This window comes from Neofelis nebulosa, chromosome 9, assembly GCF_028018385.1.
Source record: "Neofelis nebulosa isolate mNeoNeb1 chromosome 9, mNeoNeb1.pri, whole genome shotgun sequence".
NCBI classification, from domain to species: Eukaryota; Metazoa; Chordata; class Mammalia; order Carnivora; family Felidae; genus Neofelis; species Neofelis nebulosa.
The window spans coordinates 109,841,324-109,858,507 of record NC_080790.1 but is presented as its reverse complement, the minus strand read 5'-3'; the positions used below and the strand labels follow the sequence as shown (position 1 = coordinate 109,858,507).

At 38.9% G+C, this 17,184-nt stretch overlaps 1 protein-coding gene across 2 annotated transcripts in view; it reads right to left on the bottom strand.

Moving 5' to 3' along the window:
- The window catches only part of GPCPD1 (glycerophosphocholine phosphodiesterase 1), a 47,738-nt gene extending 32,078 nt beyond the window's left edge, over positions 1-15,660 (bottom strand). The window contains exons 1-4 of one of the 2 annotated variants that reach the window (XM_058684957.1): positions 15,483-15,660; positions 10,474-10,550; positions 7,870-7,966; positions 3,748-3,832 (exon numbers count right to left, since the gene is read on the bottom strand). In XM_058684957.1, coding sequence (XP_058540940.1) covers positions 3,748-3,832; positions 7,870-7,966; positions 10,474-10,522 — 231 coding nt within the window. In that variant the 5' untranslated portion in view covers positions 10,523-10,550; positions 15,483-15,660. The remainder of the gene's footprint in view (positions 1-3,747; positions 3,833-7,869; positions 7,967-10,473; positions 10,551-15,482) is intronic. The other variant, XM_058684956.1, reaches the window with a different exon arrangement.
- Between the last annotated feature and the right edge of the window lie 1,524 nt (positions 15,661-17,184).

The window sequence follows — 17,184 nt, the reverse complement described above, 5'->3', positions numbered from 1 at the left end:
CCACCCTCATCTGCTTTAGTAGCAAACCACTACTCCCAGCATAAAATAACCTAGGCTTGACAGAATGGACCATTTGAGGAGCAGTCCAAAGAGCTGATTCAACAGGTGACTTATTGTGTATACAAGCGTTCACACTACAAATCCATGTTGGTTGGTACAACAAAATGTTACAATATAGAAAAAAATCCACCAAGTTTCAAAATACACTGAACTTTCAAAATTGTTGTGACTACTTTATTAAACTTTAGAAGGTAATCTTAAATTTTAGCTTACTGAAATTCTTAAGAAATTTAAGACTTAAGCACTGGGAAATTAAAAATCTCAGTAATGACCCCAAAACATGCAATCTTTTTTAATATGCTAACTGTAATAAACTCATTCTTCAAGATCTTAAAAAAAAAAGAACAGTTCCATTCTGTAAAAGGCTGCCACAATTTTAAGTACTTTGGAGTCAAGTGTACGTGGATCTTTGAAGAAAAAAATAACATCATCAGTCCAAGACAGTATTCCATTACTGATAGTTGTTTCATAATTTAGCATATATTAAATCAGATAGTTGCTGAAATGTTTCCAAACATACATATTAACAAAAATACCAATAATCTATTTCTGAAAAGAAAGAAAAAAGTATAATGACTGCTTTCTTAAACAGTGACTGACACCACTCAGCAATATCAAAAGCATGGAGAGAAACAACATGCAGACTGAGGTTTTTGGTCTGTTTTGTTCTGAACAAACCATGTAGCAAAATTATCAACTAGTCATGCAATATCGCTGCTTTCAAATATGAAAAATGCAAATGTAAACTTCTAAAACTTTATTGACTATTGTTTTTCCACATTTTGAAAAATCAAAAAAAAAAAGATGCATATAAAAAGGGGTTCTGAGCAATTTTTATCTATGATGGCAGAGGCTAGACCTATAGCTATTTAGTAATTATTTTTAATAAGACCAATAGGAAAATGGTCACCTATGGGTAAGTAAGCATGAAGTGAAGAAAGCGAGGCAGACAGACATTTCTGAGATGGTTCAAATTTGAGGTTAACAGGTGAAGGTATTTCACATCCAAGAAAATTTTATTAAGAAAACTACTATACAAAACAAGAATCTGGGCTACTGCAAAAATAAACAATCGGGTGCCTATCACAGATGATTCTTTTGTTACAGGATTTAAACAAAAATCTAGGGAGATTAAGAACAAAGTAAGAGATTGTAACGACCTAATTATGAGTAAACATTAACACCTATAAAAATCAGAAGCAGATGAGTTCCTGAAAAATAGCTATTTCCACTGAAATGAAGGAAAAATCTCTAAGACAATATAATAAAAAATTGGGTAACATTTCAGTATAAGGTTACATTCCTATTTCCAGCCACAAATATAGAGGGACAGACACGGATAAAAAAATGTTACATGTTCACTGAAAAATCATCTTAGGTGAAGATGTGAAATTAATGGACCATCTGCAGACTCACACCCGTGTTTTCATTCCAGGAATATCTACCACCTTTGTGTGCTACGTTTAAGATAATATTTTGATTTGTCACATGACATTATTTTAAAATTCAACATTATTAACATGTTATTAGAATTCTACAAAGTGAAAGAGAATAGCTAGCCATGAAAAATTGAGAGAAAAGGGATTTCAAGACTCTTAACCTCTAATCTAAAAGGAATATGCTAGAAAGAGCAAAAATGGACGAAAAAGCATGAATGGTAAAATTTTATTTATTTGCAATAAAATTTTAGCAATGGAAGGGACCTAGGAAATCTATAGTTCAAGCCTTTCATTTTATAAATTAGGAAACTGAAATATGAAGGTCAAGTGACAAGATCACAAGATTTCTAGCTTAGGCTCTACAAATGCTTGGGTAGACTACCTCCTAAAACTTGTGACTCAGCAAAATTAATCTCATTACTCATTTCAGATTTTCAATGTTTCAGATTTTCAATGTTTCATAATTACTTTGCTTTCCTATCATCCTTTATATTCATAAAATATATATCCTAATAGCTTGTATCATTTTACAGTTTAAGGCTCTTTGCACATTAGTTTTATCATTTGACAATGCACAATGGAGACAAAGTTTCATAATTATTTCTATTTAAAATGTTTCACTTTAAAAAGCGCCACCAACTTTTAAAAGAAAGGAAGTGTCACTTTAAGCTGGCATGTGGGAAAAAAAACCCTGTAGCTATAATGCATGGGATTTTATGTAGCTATTTACTCTAGTCCATGAAAAACATACTTACCATGGCAGCCCCTGCATCACACGGTACATGTGTACACGATACAGAGCACCTACTTAAAGAAACACACTCACCAACACATACTGTGAACTTTTGCAAGTATTACAAGGGGAAAAACTTGTTTTTTACTGTAAGCAGACTTCTTGCCAATTTTTTCAGAAAGGCAATTTGGACTGATTTGCTGCTTTTGGTTACATTTTTAATGAAGAGGAAAAATACTGTTGGCTTAATTTGATCCATGTTGACAATAGTCTTACTTTAGAAAACTACACCCAAAAGACTCATGATTTTTCTTGTCCAAATACCCCTGTAAGTAAAATTTAGTTGATTTCACATATTACAAATTTCACATACCAGGATCCTCAAATAAACCTTCGATGATACGAGTGTTATGACCTACTGTCCCTGCACAACTGTTCAATTTATACTAAAAAACTTTGCCACAATGCATAACCCCTATGCCAAATAAACGATCTTTTAAGTCATTAAAATGAGACTATTGTCAAGATAAGCCAACACAATGATCAACCATAATGTAGTTTTAATCACTGAGTATTTACAATATATTCTTGGAGTAAGAAACGTAATAGGTGCAAAAGACAGCTGAAGTGGCTTTGTCAGTTTTCTTTTCTGTAATGGTGGCTAAAAGAATGAGCTAACAGTGGCTGCTTGCATTTTTTCACATGTAACAAGTATTAAATGATCCCAAAGGGAAATAAAACTTTTAAAAAGGTTATTCCATGTTTTGCTTCCTAGACTCCTGCCTAAACCCCTGTTCACATGCAGCCCAAGTGTGCTCAAAGATAAAAATCTGAAGGAAAAGAATCCTTTCAGGAAATAAGCATCTTTAAAATAAGAGGGAAGAATCAATTTTTTTTTCTTTTCCAAATATGAAAACAATCCCCAAATAATAAATCATTGTGAGCAAGCAGATTAGGTTTAACAGATATTCCAAAAGCCTTCAGAAAAGATCCTAATCTATCAACACCATCGTTGAAAAAATCTAAAGAGGAACGACTTCAGTTTTGATAGGAGTTAAAACAACGCAGCCACTGAGAGATGGCTGTTATGAAATAATTTTTTTAAAGAATTACTCAAAGCTGGCTATATATTCCTCCAAATGTATTCATACCACATAAGGATTAAAAAAATGAAACAAAAAGAAAACCCTTGTAACTGGTTACTAACAGGTTTACAAAAGTAACAGAAAATGTACAGCTACTGACAACATTCACTTATCATTAAAACCAATTTCATAACAAGAATACTGCAGAAGATACTTACTATTAGTCTTTTAAAACTCCACTGCAGACATCGTCTGCCTCTGAAGTGGCTACTTCCTTGATTTTTAGTACTAAAATATTATTAAGCTAGAGTTCTGTTTTCATTATTTGATCCAAACTCATATTACTTTGAATGTTTCCAAACTTAAATTAGTTGCTTTTGAAAGAAGTAAGTTTGTTAACGAAACTGGAAACTAGATAAAGAAAACATACCTTTGGTTCTAAAAAGCACCCTCTGAAGTAGCGGTACTGAACTGATACTCCTCTAGTGAGTATAATGGTTGCTTTCCATAACATGCTGTGACAAAAAAGAATTAGAGCAGCAGCATTAAGACGAAGCTAAAGTGCACAGAAACTTCACAATTCATAAAATCCCTCAAGCAAGGTCTGTGACCAACAGCATTTATTTATTCCCACACAAAATTTTACTCCAGGCCTACCCTGCACCAGGCACTGGGAACACGGTGATGAATAAGGCAGAAAGAGCCCTATCTTCAAGCAGACTGCTTTCTTGCGAAGGTAGACAAATAACCAAACATACGCAGTAAGGCTGCTTGACCTTTCTGACATGACAGGAGGTTTTGGAGGAGAAGCCTCAATGAGGAAGAATTGTCTGACAGGAGTCCTATGTGATGAGAAGGAATCAGCCATAAAAGAGCCAGAGTGTTCCAAACAGAAAAAGTAGCCCAAAGGTGGAAGCCAGAGTCAGAATCTTCTCTGACTTGCCACCTATTCAGAGATGTTACAGGCCTAAGAGGCTTTAGGGCTGAGGCAGGCAAGCTATACTCATGTTCCCAACTGTCCCTTGTTCTGACTGTCCCGCCCAGCCTCTGGCTATTCATTCCCCTAGCCAAGCAATCAGTATCTGTATCTTACTTGTCTCAACTCAACGTCTTCCTCCAAACAATGCTACGCTAACATAGTCTATTGCTGTTCAAAAGTTTTGACTCAACAGTGAAAGAAATCACTACAATTCATGATGATAACTGACTTTTACCTTCCAGTTATAGACCAGTGGTATCCAAAGTGTGACCCAAGGACCATCAATATCACCTTGGAGCTTGTTAGAAATCCAAATTTTCAGGCCACACCTAGAGCTACTGAATTAGAAACTCTGGAGGAGGGTCCAACAATCTGTAATTTAACAACCCTCCAGGTGACTCTGATGATGAACACTTAAGTTTGAGAGCCACCATCATAGGCCGTTACCCAAACCTTAATTCAGCATGAATAGTTCGGTGAATAAACAGCAGCTCCAAACGTTCTTCCATGACACCAGATGGCTAGCACAGCTCCCCACCTGGCTCTTCCAAGACAGGCTTTAGGGCATTATCCTCACTCTGACTCAATCCTGGTTCCTAACAAAATATCCACAACCAGCTGTCACCCATGGTCAACAATTAGATTCATCTGGTAGCAATAAAATACATATGCCTTGGCTCCACCCTAGGAGACTCTGATTTCATAGGTCTGGGTGGAGCCTGGTCATGTGGCGTCTGATCAAACTTCACAGAGTATCTGAACACGTAAGGTTGGTTGAGAAGCACTGCTATAAAACGAGAATAGCAAATGCTTGGCATACGTGCCCCACTACTTTTCCCTGGTAAGCCTCAGAATCTTTTCAACACAGCACCCCAGGCAGACTCTACCAACTCTGAGGTGAAATTCTCTCTCACCTCTGCTCCAAAAAAAATAGCAAATCTCTAATACTATTTCATTCATAGTCAGCCGGACTATGTGAAACTAGCCCCATGTGTACAATAAAATTAGTGGGAAGCTTTGAAAAATGTGCTGGGCCCCTCTCTCAAGTATTATTTATTCCTCATTGCCCAGGGGTAGGATCTAGACGTGTATTTTTTAAAGCCCTCACAAGTGGATCTAATGTGCACCCCTGGTTAAGAACCACTGAATGAAAAGAGATGGGGAGAACAAAGAATGAATTTTTTACTCCATTTCCCTTAAATAAAGGTTGCAAAGTTAAAAATGAACCAGAACTGTTCAGTGACATAAAAAATGAACATAATCTGATGAAATTCAAGAAAAGGGAGGACACAGGGACAATGATGTCTAGTATACCTGCCTGATTTTGAATAGCCCCCTCATATCCTGCCCCAAAATACTATAAAATCTACAAGAGCAAATAAACCACAAGTGACCCACATTTTCTGCATTATTAGAAAACAATACTACAACCTTCAAATTATCTTTAAGTTGAAAAAAAAAATCCTAATAGCCTGTAGGTATGGAGAGGCTTAAGAGATTCTAAAAAAAGAGGTACAGAGAGCTTAGATGCAGACCACACTGAGGGGGTACCTGGGTGGCTCAGTGGGTTCAGCGGCCAACTCTTAATCTCAGGGTCATGAGTTCAAGCCCTGCATTAGGCTCCATGCTAGGCTGAAGTTTACTTAAAAAACAAAAATGCAGAGCACACTGAAATCCAAACAAACGCTCTTCTAAAATACAAGAATGGTGTCCAAGGCAAATGTCTTTTCTATCATCTTGTATCATCATCATCTTCTTTCCTTCATGTGAAACACTGTTTATCTACATATATAAATCAATTACATTTCAGTGTACTTCAGTAAGGCAAAAGTGGCTGGTCCCTTGAAGTTATGTAGTTAAGTGTTGTCTGTTCACATAATTTTGGCCAGGTTGGCGGAAAGGGACTTAAGACAGGTGACAGGGCAGCTCAAGCATCCAGAGCAGAGTTGTGTTTTAGGAACAAGTTCAGAAAGACATGAGGTTTTACTTCAGATCAGAATGGCTGATCTGAAACTGGAGGAAAAACCAGCCACTAAACAGGAATGAACATCTCATTCCTCTGTGATCCCAGTATTTACCAATAAAACTTCACTTGCTTTGGATTCTCTGTCTCCCTCTCTCTCTGCCCCTCCCCAACTTGCACTATTTCTCTCTCTCTCAAAAATAAACATTAAAAAAAAAAAAAGCTGAGAATTGGCTGAAAAATGTATTACACTAATGACAAATAGGGAAGAGTGTTTTATAGATGTTTTTTCTTTTTGTTAGCTTACATTATGATACTGTATTGTTATTTTCCTTTGCTTCGCCATTGGTGCTCCTCAAACTATTTGCTGCGAAGGACCAGTTTTTGTTTGCTTGCCTGTCCTGCAACCAACACTTCTGGTCTATGTATCCAGTACAACAGAGATGAATCCACAGTGACATGCATGAATGTCCCAGCAATGTCAAATTGCTATAAACATTGCTTGCTCTTAATTTCTGTATTTCTCCCATAATGCACTGACAATAAAGCTTTTTCTCTAGCACTGGCCCACAGGCCACATTTTCAGTAGCACTGCTCGACAGGAAAACAGAATTTGAGCCTAATAATCACACAATCTGGTGCTTCTCCCTAAGGCCATTGTATGTGTTTGTATACTATTTAAGATTTCATATCTCCTTACCTCCCACACATAACATCTCGACAACCCATAACACTTCCAAATATCCCCAACTGAACAAGTCCCACCTTTATCGACATTCATGATTCTTTACTGTGTAGATGATGTGACCTAGGCCTAGAGAAATCAGATCTGCCCAAGAGCACAGTTAACTACAGAACTGAAACCAGTACCCAGACCCTCCTTTCCCTAGGGCAATGCACCAATACACCCATGCTAAGTTTAGTGTTGTATTTAATATTGGTTGTGAATTCATTTCGGTACATTAGCTAACATACTTGTTCCACTCTCTGCTACAGAAAATTATTTTATAGGCTAAAGCAAAAATAAGATCTTTTATCAAGAACATGTACTGAGAGGGGCACCTAGGTGGCTCAGACAATTAAGCATCTGACTTCGGTTCAGATCATGACCTCATGGTTCATGGGTTTCAGCCTCATGTCGGGCTCTGTGCTTACAGCTCAGCACCTGCTTGGGATTCTCTCACTCACTCTCTCTGCCCCTCCCCTGCTCGTGCTCACTCTTGCTCTCTCTCTCAAAAATAAACATTAAAAAATAAAATAAAAATATAAAAAAAAGATATGTACTGAGAGCCAAAAGGTAATACCTAAAAAAAGTTAAAAAGAAAAAAAAAAAGAAAGAAATAGCAATATAAGCCAGTTATTTAGAAAAATGGTAGTCACTACCAAAAGAACCAGCCAAAAGCTGAAAATGGTTGAGAGGTAGAAATTAAGAAACAGAGAAACTTGTTTGTTTACAACCAATATTGTACAACTACCTCACTCTTTGGCACATGTGAGAACTGATAAAAATTAAAACTAGAAGAGGAAACTATACGAAGGTATCTTATAACCCCCCTAAGTTATAATGTGAATGTCACAAGTACTCTGTCAACTGTTGTCTTCCTGCTTACCTTTCACCTGTCTCATTTTCTGGAAGAAGAGCCACAGCATTTTGAGGATTCCAGTTTCCCAAAGCATCACAGCTTCCACATATGGCAAAAACTTCTCCTAAAGAAACAGAACAACCTGTTACAGTGGGATAAGTAAGAAAGTTTCAAATTTCAGTTTAAAGAAGAAAAGAACAGTCTGTTGCACTAGATCACCTGGATACAGAGTCCCCTTTAGCAGATGGAGGAACCTCACCAGAGACGTGTTGGACCCTGCGTTCTTAACTTGACCTACCTCTACAGAACCAAAGCCAAAGAAAAGGAGGGATGTGTAGGGATGAACTATCCTTCGTTTGTTCAACTCCTTAACTGAGCCAATAACAAGCACCAAGAAGACAGAGTGATCAGTCCGAGTGATCAGTTCCTACCTTCAAGGCAGCTTCCAATTTAAAAAGGCAAATACTAAATGCATGTTAAGTATTCTAGAGAAATAGTAACCAGTATTTTCCAGGAACAAACAGTGGCTATTAACACACTAAATGTCAAGAAAATGATCAATGGGAAAGCAGCGATATAACAAAAACTACTCAAAACAGACTCAGAGTGTGACAAATCTAATTTTCCTTACTAAAATAATGACTACTGCTTTACCTGAACACTTATCATCAAGAGACAAACCAAAATACAGCTATTGCCTACATTTGCTGAATTTTGTATATTCGGTAAAAGTCTACAACTTCTTGGATAGAAGTATGAAGAAGTCTTTGACTTATGTATCAATACATTCTGAATTACTACAATTAAAATTCATAAAAGAAAAAGATGAACTGAGCCCAAGTGAACAAAGTTCAAGACAAACTCCTCCACATTCTGAGTAACTTCTAGGCACTACTCTAGTAAAACGAGAACTATAGTTGGGTTCAGCCACCTGCATGAGTACCCTGTAAGCTTGGATTGTCTAAAACTTAACTAAAGTTTCAAGTGCGATAGTCCTTCAGGAGTTTTCGGGGTTCTAAATACATGTTTGTCAAGCACAGAGGGGTTACATATAGAGATTTCACATCAAAATACTTACCAATCCTTTAGGGTAACCAGATTTTGTTTTGCAGTAAACTTAGGTTATCACTACCCTCCCTGATACAAAAAGAAAAGATAAACACTGTTGCTAAATACAAATATTCCCTTTTGCACCTACAGATTCATCTACATTCACATCCGCCACTATCTTTCCTCTAGTCATTAAGATTGAGACCCTCATCAAGCTGACCCTTCTGTGGCTAATTCTGTGCTTGGTCCATTTGCCTGGTATACCCAAGCTCCTCCTCCTAGTTTAAGCTGCCTGTGAACAATTCCCTGAGAGAGTACAATACACTTCTGCAGTCTTCTACCCATAGAGAAGGCTCCACACTGGACTAGAGGTGAGCTCTTGACCCAAAGGAGCCAACCTATCAGCTGACTAGCAATCTTTAATCTGCAGAATCCTGCCCAGAGACGGAGCTTTACCAGATCTTCTTGGCTAAGACTTTGAACTTGGACAAACACACACTCTGTCAACTGCTCTGATGGCTGCTATACCAAAGATGCTGGATATACACAAGTGAACCATTCATTCATTCTTTGAACACATATTTTACACCAGCTCTGGGCCAGGTACTGTGTTAAGTGCAGGCACTCAGCATGAACACAAGGTCAAATTTTCACAGTGGTTACAATCTATCAATCTCAAATAAAATCTTTTTTTTACATTTATTTATTTTTGAGAGACAGAGACAGAGCACAAGTGGGGGAGGGGCAGAGAGAGGAGACACAGAATCTGAAGCAGGCTCCAGGCTCTGAGCTGCCAGCACAGAGCCCGATGCGGGGCTTGAACTCATGAATCGTGAGATCATGACCTGAACCGAAATCGGATGCTTAACCAACTGAGCCACCCAGGTGCTCCTCAAATAAAATCTTAAAGGTACTAAAATTCTGAATTTCACAGAGATCCTAACCTAGCTAAATGTGGGGTTAGAGTAAGGATAGTTAAAGGGGAGAAGGGAGGTCAAAGATACAGACAGAGGTAATAATCTGAAAAAGCCCCCAAAAGAAGGAAGGAATGTAACAGATTTGAGAAATGGTCAGTTTAGCCAGAGTATATCAAATAAGGAGATCCATATCCCAGGCATGATACTGTTTTGATTTGCTAGCTTACACTAAAATTATTTCACACTGCTTTAATAGACAGCAAGAAATACAAGTAGCCAAAAAAAAAAAAAAAAAAAAAAAAAAAAAAGGAACAAAGTTATCTTAGCCAACTAATTTTACTTCACCAACTTCTTGCACTAGCAAAACTTCCCTCATTTTCATAGTACTTAAAAATCATAGTCCAACTGTCTATGCAAAATTAAATACATTCACAGTTTTCTTGGAAAACATGAGACTAAGATATTTACTATTTGGGGAAGTATGGTTTTTTTTCCATGACTTTACTATACTCCAAGCACATTTCTGACATCAGACAAGCCCTAAAGGTATCTTCATCTAAAAATTAGGCCCACTGTATTAACAAACTCTATATTTAAGACATTCCAGATAAGAAAAATGCTCATTTAACTTAAAATTTTGTTTTAAAATAAAACTTTACAATACCTGGTAAAAGAGTTCCTCTTATTTCAAAGGTGACCTGAGAAGGTGTCATTCTGATGGATTTATTTTAGAATGTTGTGCTAGAAAGAAGAGAAAACGTCATTTACAGTATATAAAAATCTTATCTCTAGATAGCTACCTCCAAGAAACAAATTAAAAACAAACAAAAAACCCAAAATACATCTCAATTGTGAGCAAAAGGTTTCAGAAAACTTACATATAAAGACTTTTTAAGAAGTACCTAGCAATTTTTAGGGCCTAATGTTAAAACCTAGTCTGTGTGTATGGGCCAGAAAGACTGCAAAACAGGTGTGTCCAAACATTTTTTTTAAGGATTCAAGATTCTCTTGTTACAAACTTTCTCTTCTGATAAGCAGCTGGTCTGAACTCAGCCTATCTTTCCAGACCAGGCTCATGTTATGAAGAAGAAAAAAAAAGCAAAACAAAAACAAAAAAACTACAGATAGAAAAAAACTTGGCTCAATAAAAGATTTCTACTTCAGTAACCTTCAACTTTAATAACAAGGAAACAACTGAAGAACTTAAGTACCATTCACTGAAACAAACTAGTTATGTTCTGCAACAAGAGGGAGATTCTGCTTCTAAGTAACTAATAACTTAAAATGAAACACACCCCTCCCCCATAAATCATTCTTTTCAGATTTTCTTTGTATTAACCATAGGACTGTCATTACTCTAGTTCTATAGACTGGAATTTAGAGTCTCGACTCTGCAATCTATTACCAAATCCTGTTGATTCTTACATCCATGCCTATCTGTCTACAGTCTGAACTTCATTCAAACTCCTAAGTATCCGTTATAACCTGTGTTTTGGCTTCTAAATGTCTTCCCAATAATATATTTATGTCAGTTAGAATATTCTTCCCCATGTCCCTGGCTTGAAATTAGCTTGATTACTTATAGAAATCTAAACCCCTAAGCCTTTGATGTCCTATCCTCATTTTCTCTTTAGTTGATTTTTCATTACTTGGTTGTTTTCCCCACCCAAACCAATCTGTTTACTATCCCCTAATTTAAGTACCTGAGGGAAGATGACAAATAGATTTTTAAAAATATATACAGTATCAATTCTAAAATGGGTTACACAATTTATATAGAGAAAAAACCCATACTCTACACAAAGGTAGAACATATTCCACATAATTTCTCCAACTCCCTCTGAATTTCACCAATGTGAACCAATGTGTTCCTAAAAGAATTTCAATGGCCCTACTCTGCATCATTTCATTAATTTACCAGCATAAATGTTATTTGCATTTATACATTATTTAAAGAATCATAAGGTAATTTTCACAGCTATTCATTTTTCTGTACCCACCCCCCCCCCCCACCATGAATACATGCACAACTATGTGATGGGCATTTAATGAACACTGCTACTCCAGTAACTACACTTCAAAGTCAAGGTGGATCTATAGCAGCAGTTCTCACTAGGGGCAATACTGCTGGCATCTAGTCAGTAGAGGCCAATAGTGCTGCTAAACACATGCAGTGCACGGAAGAGCTCTCCACAAATCATTACCCAGCTGCAAATATTAATATAGCTGAGTTTGAGAAAGCTGATCTATTGGGGGCTGCTATGAAGGTCAAGAATCCAGGCTCAATGTTAGCTACGTATTATTTATCATCCCACTTTCATCAATTATAAGACGCAAATGTTAAGCATATTAAGCAAGACCACCCGTCAGTGTCATATCACCTATATACAGAATTCCCTATTTGATAACTCTACTATTTCAGCTAGAAAACCCAAGACCGTGCGCTGGAGAAAAACCTGTCCTTGATCAAAATAATTTCTAAGATGCCTCAATCCACTTTCTGTGTCTAAGAATAAACAAGATCTATTTAAAGCATATACATCCAGTTCTAGCAAAGAATGTTCTAAATCTAAAAATAGCTCTACATTGTTACCCCTTCGTCAACCAATCCAAACATCTTATTAGCTCTCCTTTAACATGACATATCAATCTGAGTATAACTCTAAGAGTAGGAATAATCCTTTTCTAATAATTAAATAGTTGACTGAAACACTGCCATCTTACATTTAATTATTCATGTAATATAAAGAAACCTCAAGGCTAGCAAAAGAGCTTGGCTTTTACGTAACTGAATTAATTTAAAGACACAGCAAAAAGCCCCATCATCCAGCAAAACTGCTGAATAACCAACCTCAATCTCTACCTAGAATTGTTACTTTCACCCAGTGTTTACTGTCACAATTTTCAACTAAGACTACATCATCTCGTCTACATAATTACATAGGTGGTACTTAACTATTTTTGATCACTTTTAAATATCTACTTCAGCCAATTTTAGGGAAATCAAATATAATTATTCCTATATATTAAAATCAACTAGTACAAAATTACCTCTAAATTTCTACTGCATTAAATGGGGAACTTACACAATAAATTTAATAAAAGAATTCAACTGATTATTAAAACTGACTTTCAATCTTAAGGCTGCTTGTAAGAGTGGCCATAGTAACTTGTCTGTAAACAGCTGCAGTAAAGGTACTATACAAACCTATATACACAACCACAAAAATACCACCCAACAAAACCTCCCTGGACATCACCAAAGCATCATTTTCCGCTTGGATTGCCAAAAGTCCTATAGTCTGATTTAATTTCCACTCCCCTTCCTCCCACAATTTAATATTATACCAAATAAAAGCCTGGGGAGCTGCTCCTACACCAGTTTACTTGATCGTGGACAGAGGCCAAAATTCTGGTGCAGGACTGGCATGTACAATTTTGACACCCAGTTACCACCAAAACAGTGACAAAGTAAAATACTGTCCTGTCATGGAACGCAAAATTTACACACTCACCAACACTTCTTCTTCCATACAAGCCAAAAAACCCTAAACCAAACCAAAACAAAACAAAAAAACCACCCCAACTTGGAGGGGGGAGGTCTTCCAGACATACACAAAACAAGATGAAAAATCCTAGTCCTTTTTATGTGTATGAGCTGACTGTAAATGTTATTTAACCAACTCAATTTGTTTTATATATAACTTCCATTTTGCGCTTTTTGAAGACAAATATAAAACAGTATTCTTATCTGAGATTTTGAGTAGCATTTAACACTATTTTAATAGTTTTTTAAAGACACAAGCAATTAGTAAAATATAACATTGCAATTTACATTCAAGAAATACTTCAGAGTTTACACTATCTGCCAAAATAAATTCTACTCTATTCTTTTTGTCAAATAAACTATCCCAACACATGATCTTACTGGTTTACCAGCTTGGGGAACAAAAGGGATAGTTAAGCAAACCAAAGGTACAGGGACATTTAGTTTAGAGCTAAATTGAGGTCATAGATATTTTTAGCTAAAGTGTGTTTTTCTGGCCAAAAAGAACATCTCTGTTTTCCTTCAAAAAGAAAAAAAAGCCATTTCCAAGTCTTGCTCTTTCTTAGACGCCAGCAGCTCTGGTCCTCATAACTGGCCATAAGGAATATATGAAATGCCTAGGTTTTTCAGAGTTCATTTCTGTTCACCCTGTCGTAGGATCCCCCCACTATTCTGACCCCAGTACAGTTGAGCCAATATTTTAATCAAACGTATGCAGACATGAATGGACTTTTATAAAAGAAAGCGTTTCTGGAGATTTCACTCAGGTTAATTCCTTGTTCAACTTTGTAAACAACGCAGTAAAACTTTTCCAAATGTTTTCCATCTCACTTGGTCTTGGTATTATTTCACGTATAACCCACATACTTTTCCTGGCGAAGTTACATATAAAAAGATTTGATTCATCAACCTACATTCTGTAATTATCAAATTTTACCCACTCTGCCGCTGTAAGACTTCTTTCGTGGTCACTATTTTTCTGAACACAACTTTTTCCTAAATCTTACTTTGCCCAGAATACTGGTTCTCCCTAGTCCTTAGGTCCAGAACAGATGAGGCCATGCGCAGGTTGACCTGTTTGCTTCATCCTGACTCACTCCTCAACTCCAGAACATCAGGAGTTGACAGAGGACCGATAGCTTGTATTCACTTCTTAGCTAAGTCAGAACTGTCAGAAATGTAGCAAGATGGAGACACATGCAGGGGCAGCGGAGAGGGGAGCTGCTGGGGACACACAGAGAGCCCCACAGCACAGTATGAAGAAAAAATCATCAGGTCGAAACATCCTGCTTGGTTGGATCTTGTTCTACGTTATCACTGCATCAGACGGCACGGCGGCCTCAAAATGAAACAATTCTCTACGATTCATGACTGAACGCATGCATGATTCCCTTTCTAAGCGGGCAGTGGGGTAGGAGGGGGGCATTGGCGCAGAAGTCATCAAGGCAATCCGAACAGCTCTGGGAAAAGTACAAATTTGGCGACAAGGTGCAGCTCTCCCAAAACTGCATGGACAGCACAGATGTCTATTCCTGGAACCTCTTCCCAGGACAGGAAGGCACTTTGGGGTTTTTTTTGGAATACAGCTGAATTACACAAGCATGCCTTCCACTATGCGGTTGGGCAATTTCAGAAAACAAGCAGCTGCCAAAACACCGGGAATTACTTATGGACGGATCGAGAGGTGGTCGGCGAGGGACACGCTGCGGGTTAGGGGTACGCAAACGACTTCAGCGCCAATTTGTGTTTCTTCGTTCCTTAAGTTCGTCTCCTCGTGGTGGTCTTACGCTCCATGCCTTCTGCTGCAGGGAAGAGACTTCACACATTTTTCAGAGGGGAACTAAGCACCAGGCAGGCCAGCGGAATCGTGGCAGCAAACAATACAAGTCGAATAAACAGAGACTGCCCACCGACGTGCGGGCGCCAAGGTCCAGGCCGCTGTTTGCACACACACACACACACCCCGGGAGGGGGGTGGGCAGTGCCCGCCGGGGCCGGGGCACCCTGCCCACCCCTCGCCCCGCCACGTCCCGGGCCGGGCCGCCCTGACAGCTCCACCGCCACGTGAGCTGCCGCCGCGGCCCCCGTACCGAGCGCCGGGCCAGGCCTCTGGCGGCCCGCCTCACCTGCCAGGTCCGCGGGTCCGCGCCGTCGCTACCGCTGCGCCCAAGAGCGAGGGCCGCGGGCCGAGATGCCCGGCACCCGCCGTCAGCGCCTCGCCAGCGCTCCCCCAGGCAGCCCGCGGCGGCGCCGAGCGGCAGGAAGCGGCTCCGCTCAAACCGGTTTCAGCTGCTCCAGACCAAACCGCCAGGCCACCCCGCGGGGCGGGGCCGGAGGGGCGGCGGGGCGGGGCGGGGCGTGACGTCACGCCGGCGCCGTCCTGGCCAATCGGTGGCCGCGCGCGGGGGGCGGGCTCGCGCGTTCCTGGAAAGGGAATCAATCGGCGGCCGGGGGCGGCCGGGCATCCCCGGAGTTCCCGCCGTGAGCATTTTCCGCAGACCTCGAGCCGAGGCGGGATGCCGCGCAGACACCCGGGCTCGAGACTTAGACGCGTTCCTTAGTCGGTTCCCGAAGCCGCCTTAGGACGACCGAATGTGGAGGCCGGAACCGCAGTTCTGAGTTGCATTTTTTGCCATTCAAAAGTGATGGAAATTAGCAGGCCTAAGGTTTTCTGGAAACTTTCTTTCGTTACAAAACAGCAAGCACATTTGGACCAAATCTTTAAAGTTGAAAACGAGAATTAGGTGACCTAAGATGTTTGAGCGTGTATATTGCAGAGCTAGCAGCGTCACCTGGGAGCTGTCAAATTCGCATTCTCAGGACCTTTTCAGCCCTCATCTAATTTGCGTTTAACGAGATCCCCAGGTTATTTGTAGGCAAATTAAAGTTTAAAGGAACTTTTCCTAGAGCAAGAAAGACCCTCTCAGCAAACGTAGTACTTTTTTGTTTTCTGAAAAATCGACCTTACAAGAAAAAAAAAAAAGTGAAGTTTTTTTCTCTCCTTTGATGGTCCCAGAAATATTAATCAGCATTTGCCACTTACCTAACTTAAACTGTTACCTGCCCGGCATCAAAGTTAACCTCTGGTTAACCTCTAATACAAAATTACGTTAGCAGATTTCATTTAAATCAAGTGAGGTGCTGACAATTAAAGAACTACCTTTTTAGTGAATGTTGAAGGACTCTTGCAGTTAAGACATAGCTCCGAGTCGCAAGTTGGTTGAAAAAAAGCGTTTGTACCGGATAAACGCTAGCTTTAGAAAGTTGCTAGTTTTATAAATCAAATTGCTCACGACCACATTTGATGTTTGAGCTTGGATGAGATCCCAGGGCTCTAATGATAATGTCACCCATTCAGTTAATAAATAATTATCAAGTGCCTGCTTTGTGTTAGGCACAGGATGCAGTGGTTTTTTGATAGTGCTCATTTGAATCCCAAATTTCTTAAAGACTTAAAATTTCCTCCTAATTATGTACCATTATCTGCTAAAGTCTGCTATTGTACATTTCTTAATAGCTTGGAGTTTATATCATTTCTTTCTGTTGTGAGTCATACTTGAGCGATGGATTTCTTCACCCCAAGTTTGCTTCCTTTAAATGTGTGTAATAGATCTTTGTTTTCCTGTAATCACCACTTCGTCAAGTTATTATTGGCTGATGTTCATGGTTCAAGTTGATGGACCCAGTCTGTGTTCCTTCCCTAAATCCTATTGAAGTTATAGAAGCATTACATAGATTCGAAAGATGCCATCAGTGGGCTGAAGTTGAGGAATTTCTACAAGATCTAAAAACAAGCCAATAGCATTAGATGATTGGAAGAAGAATAAG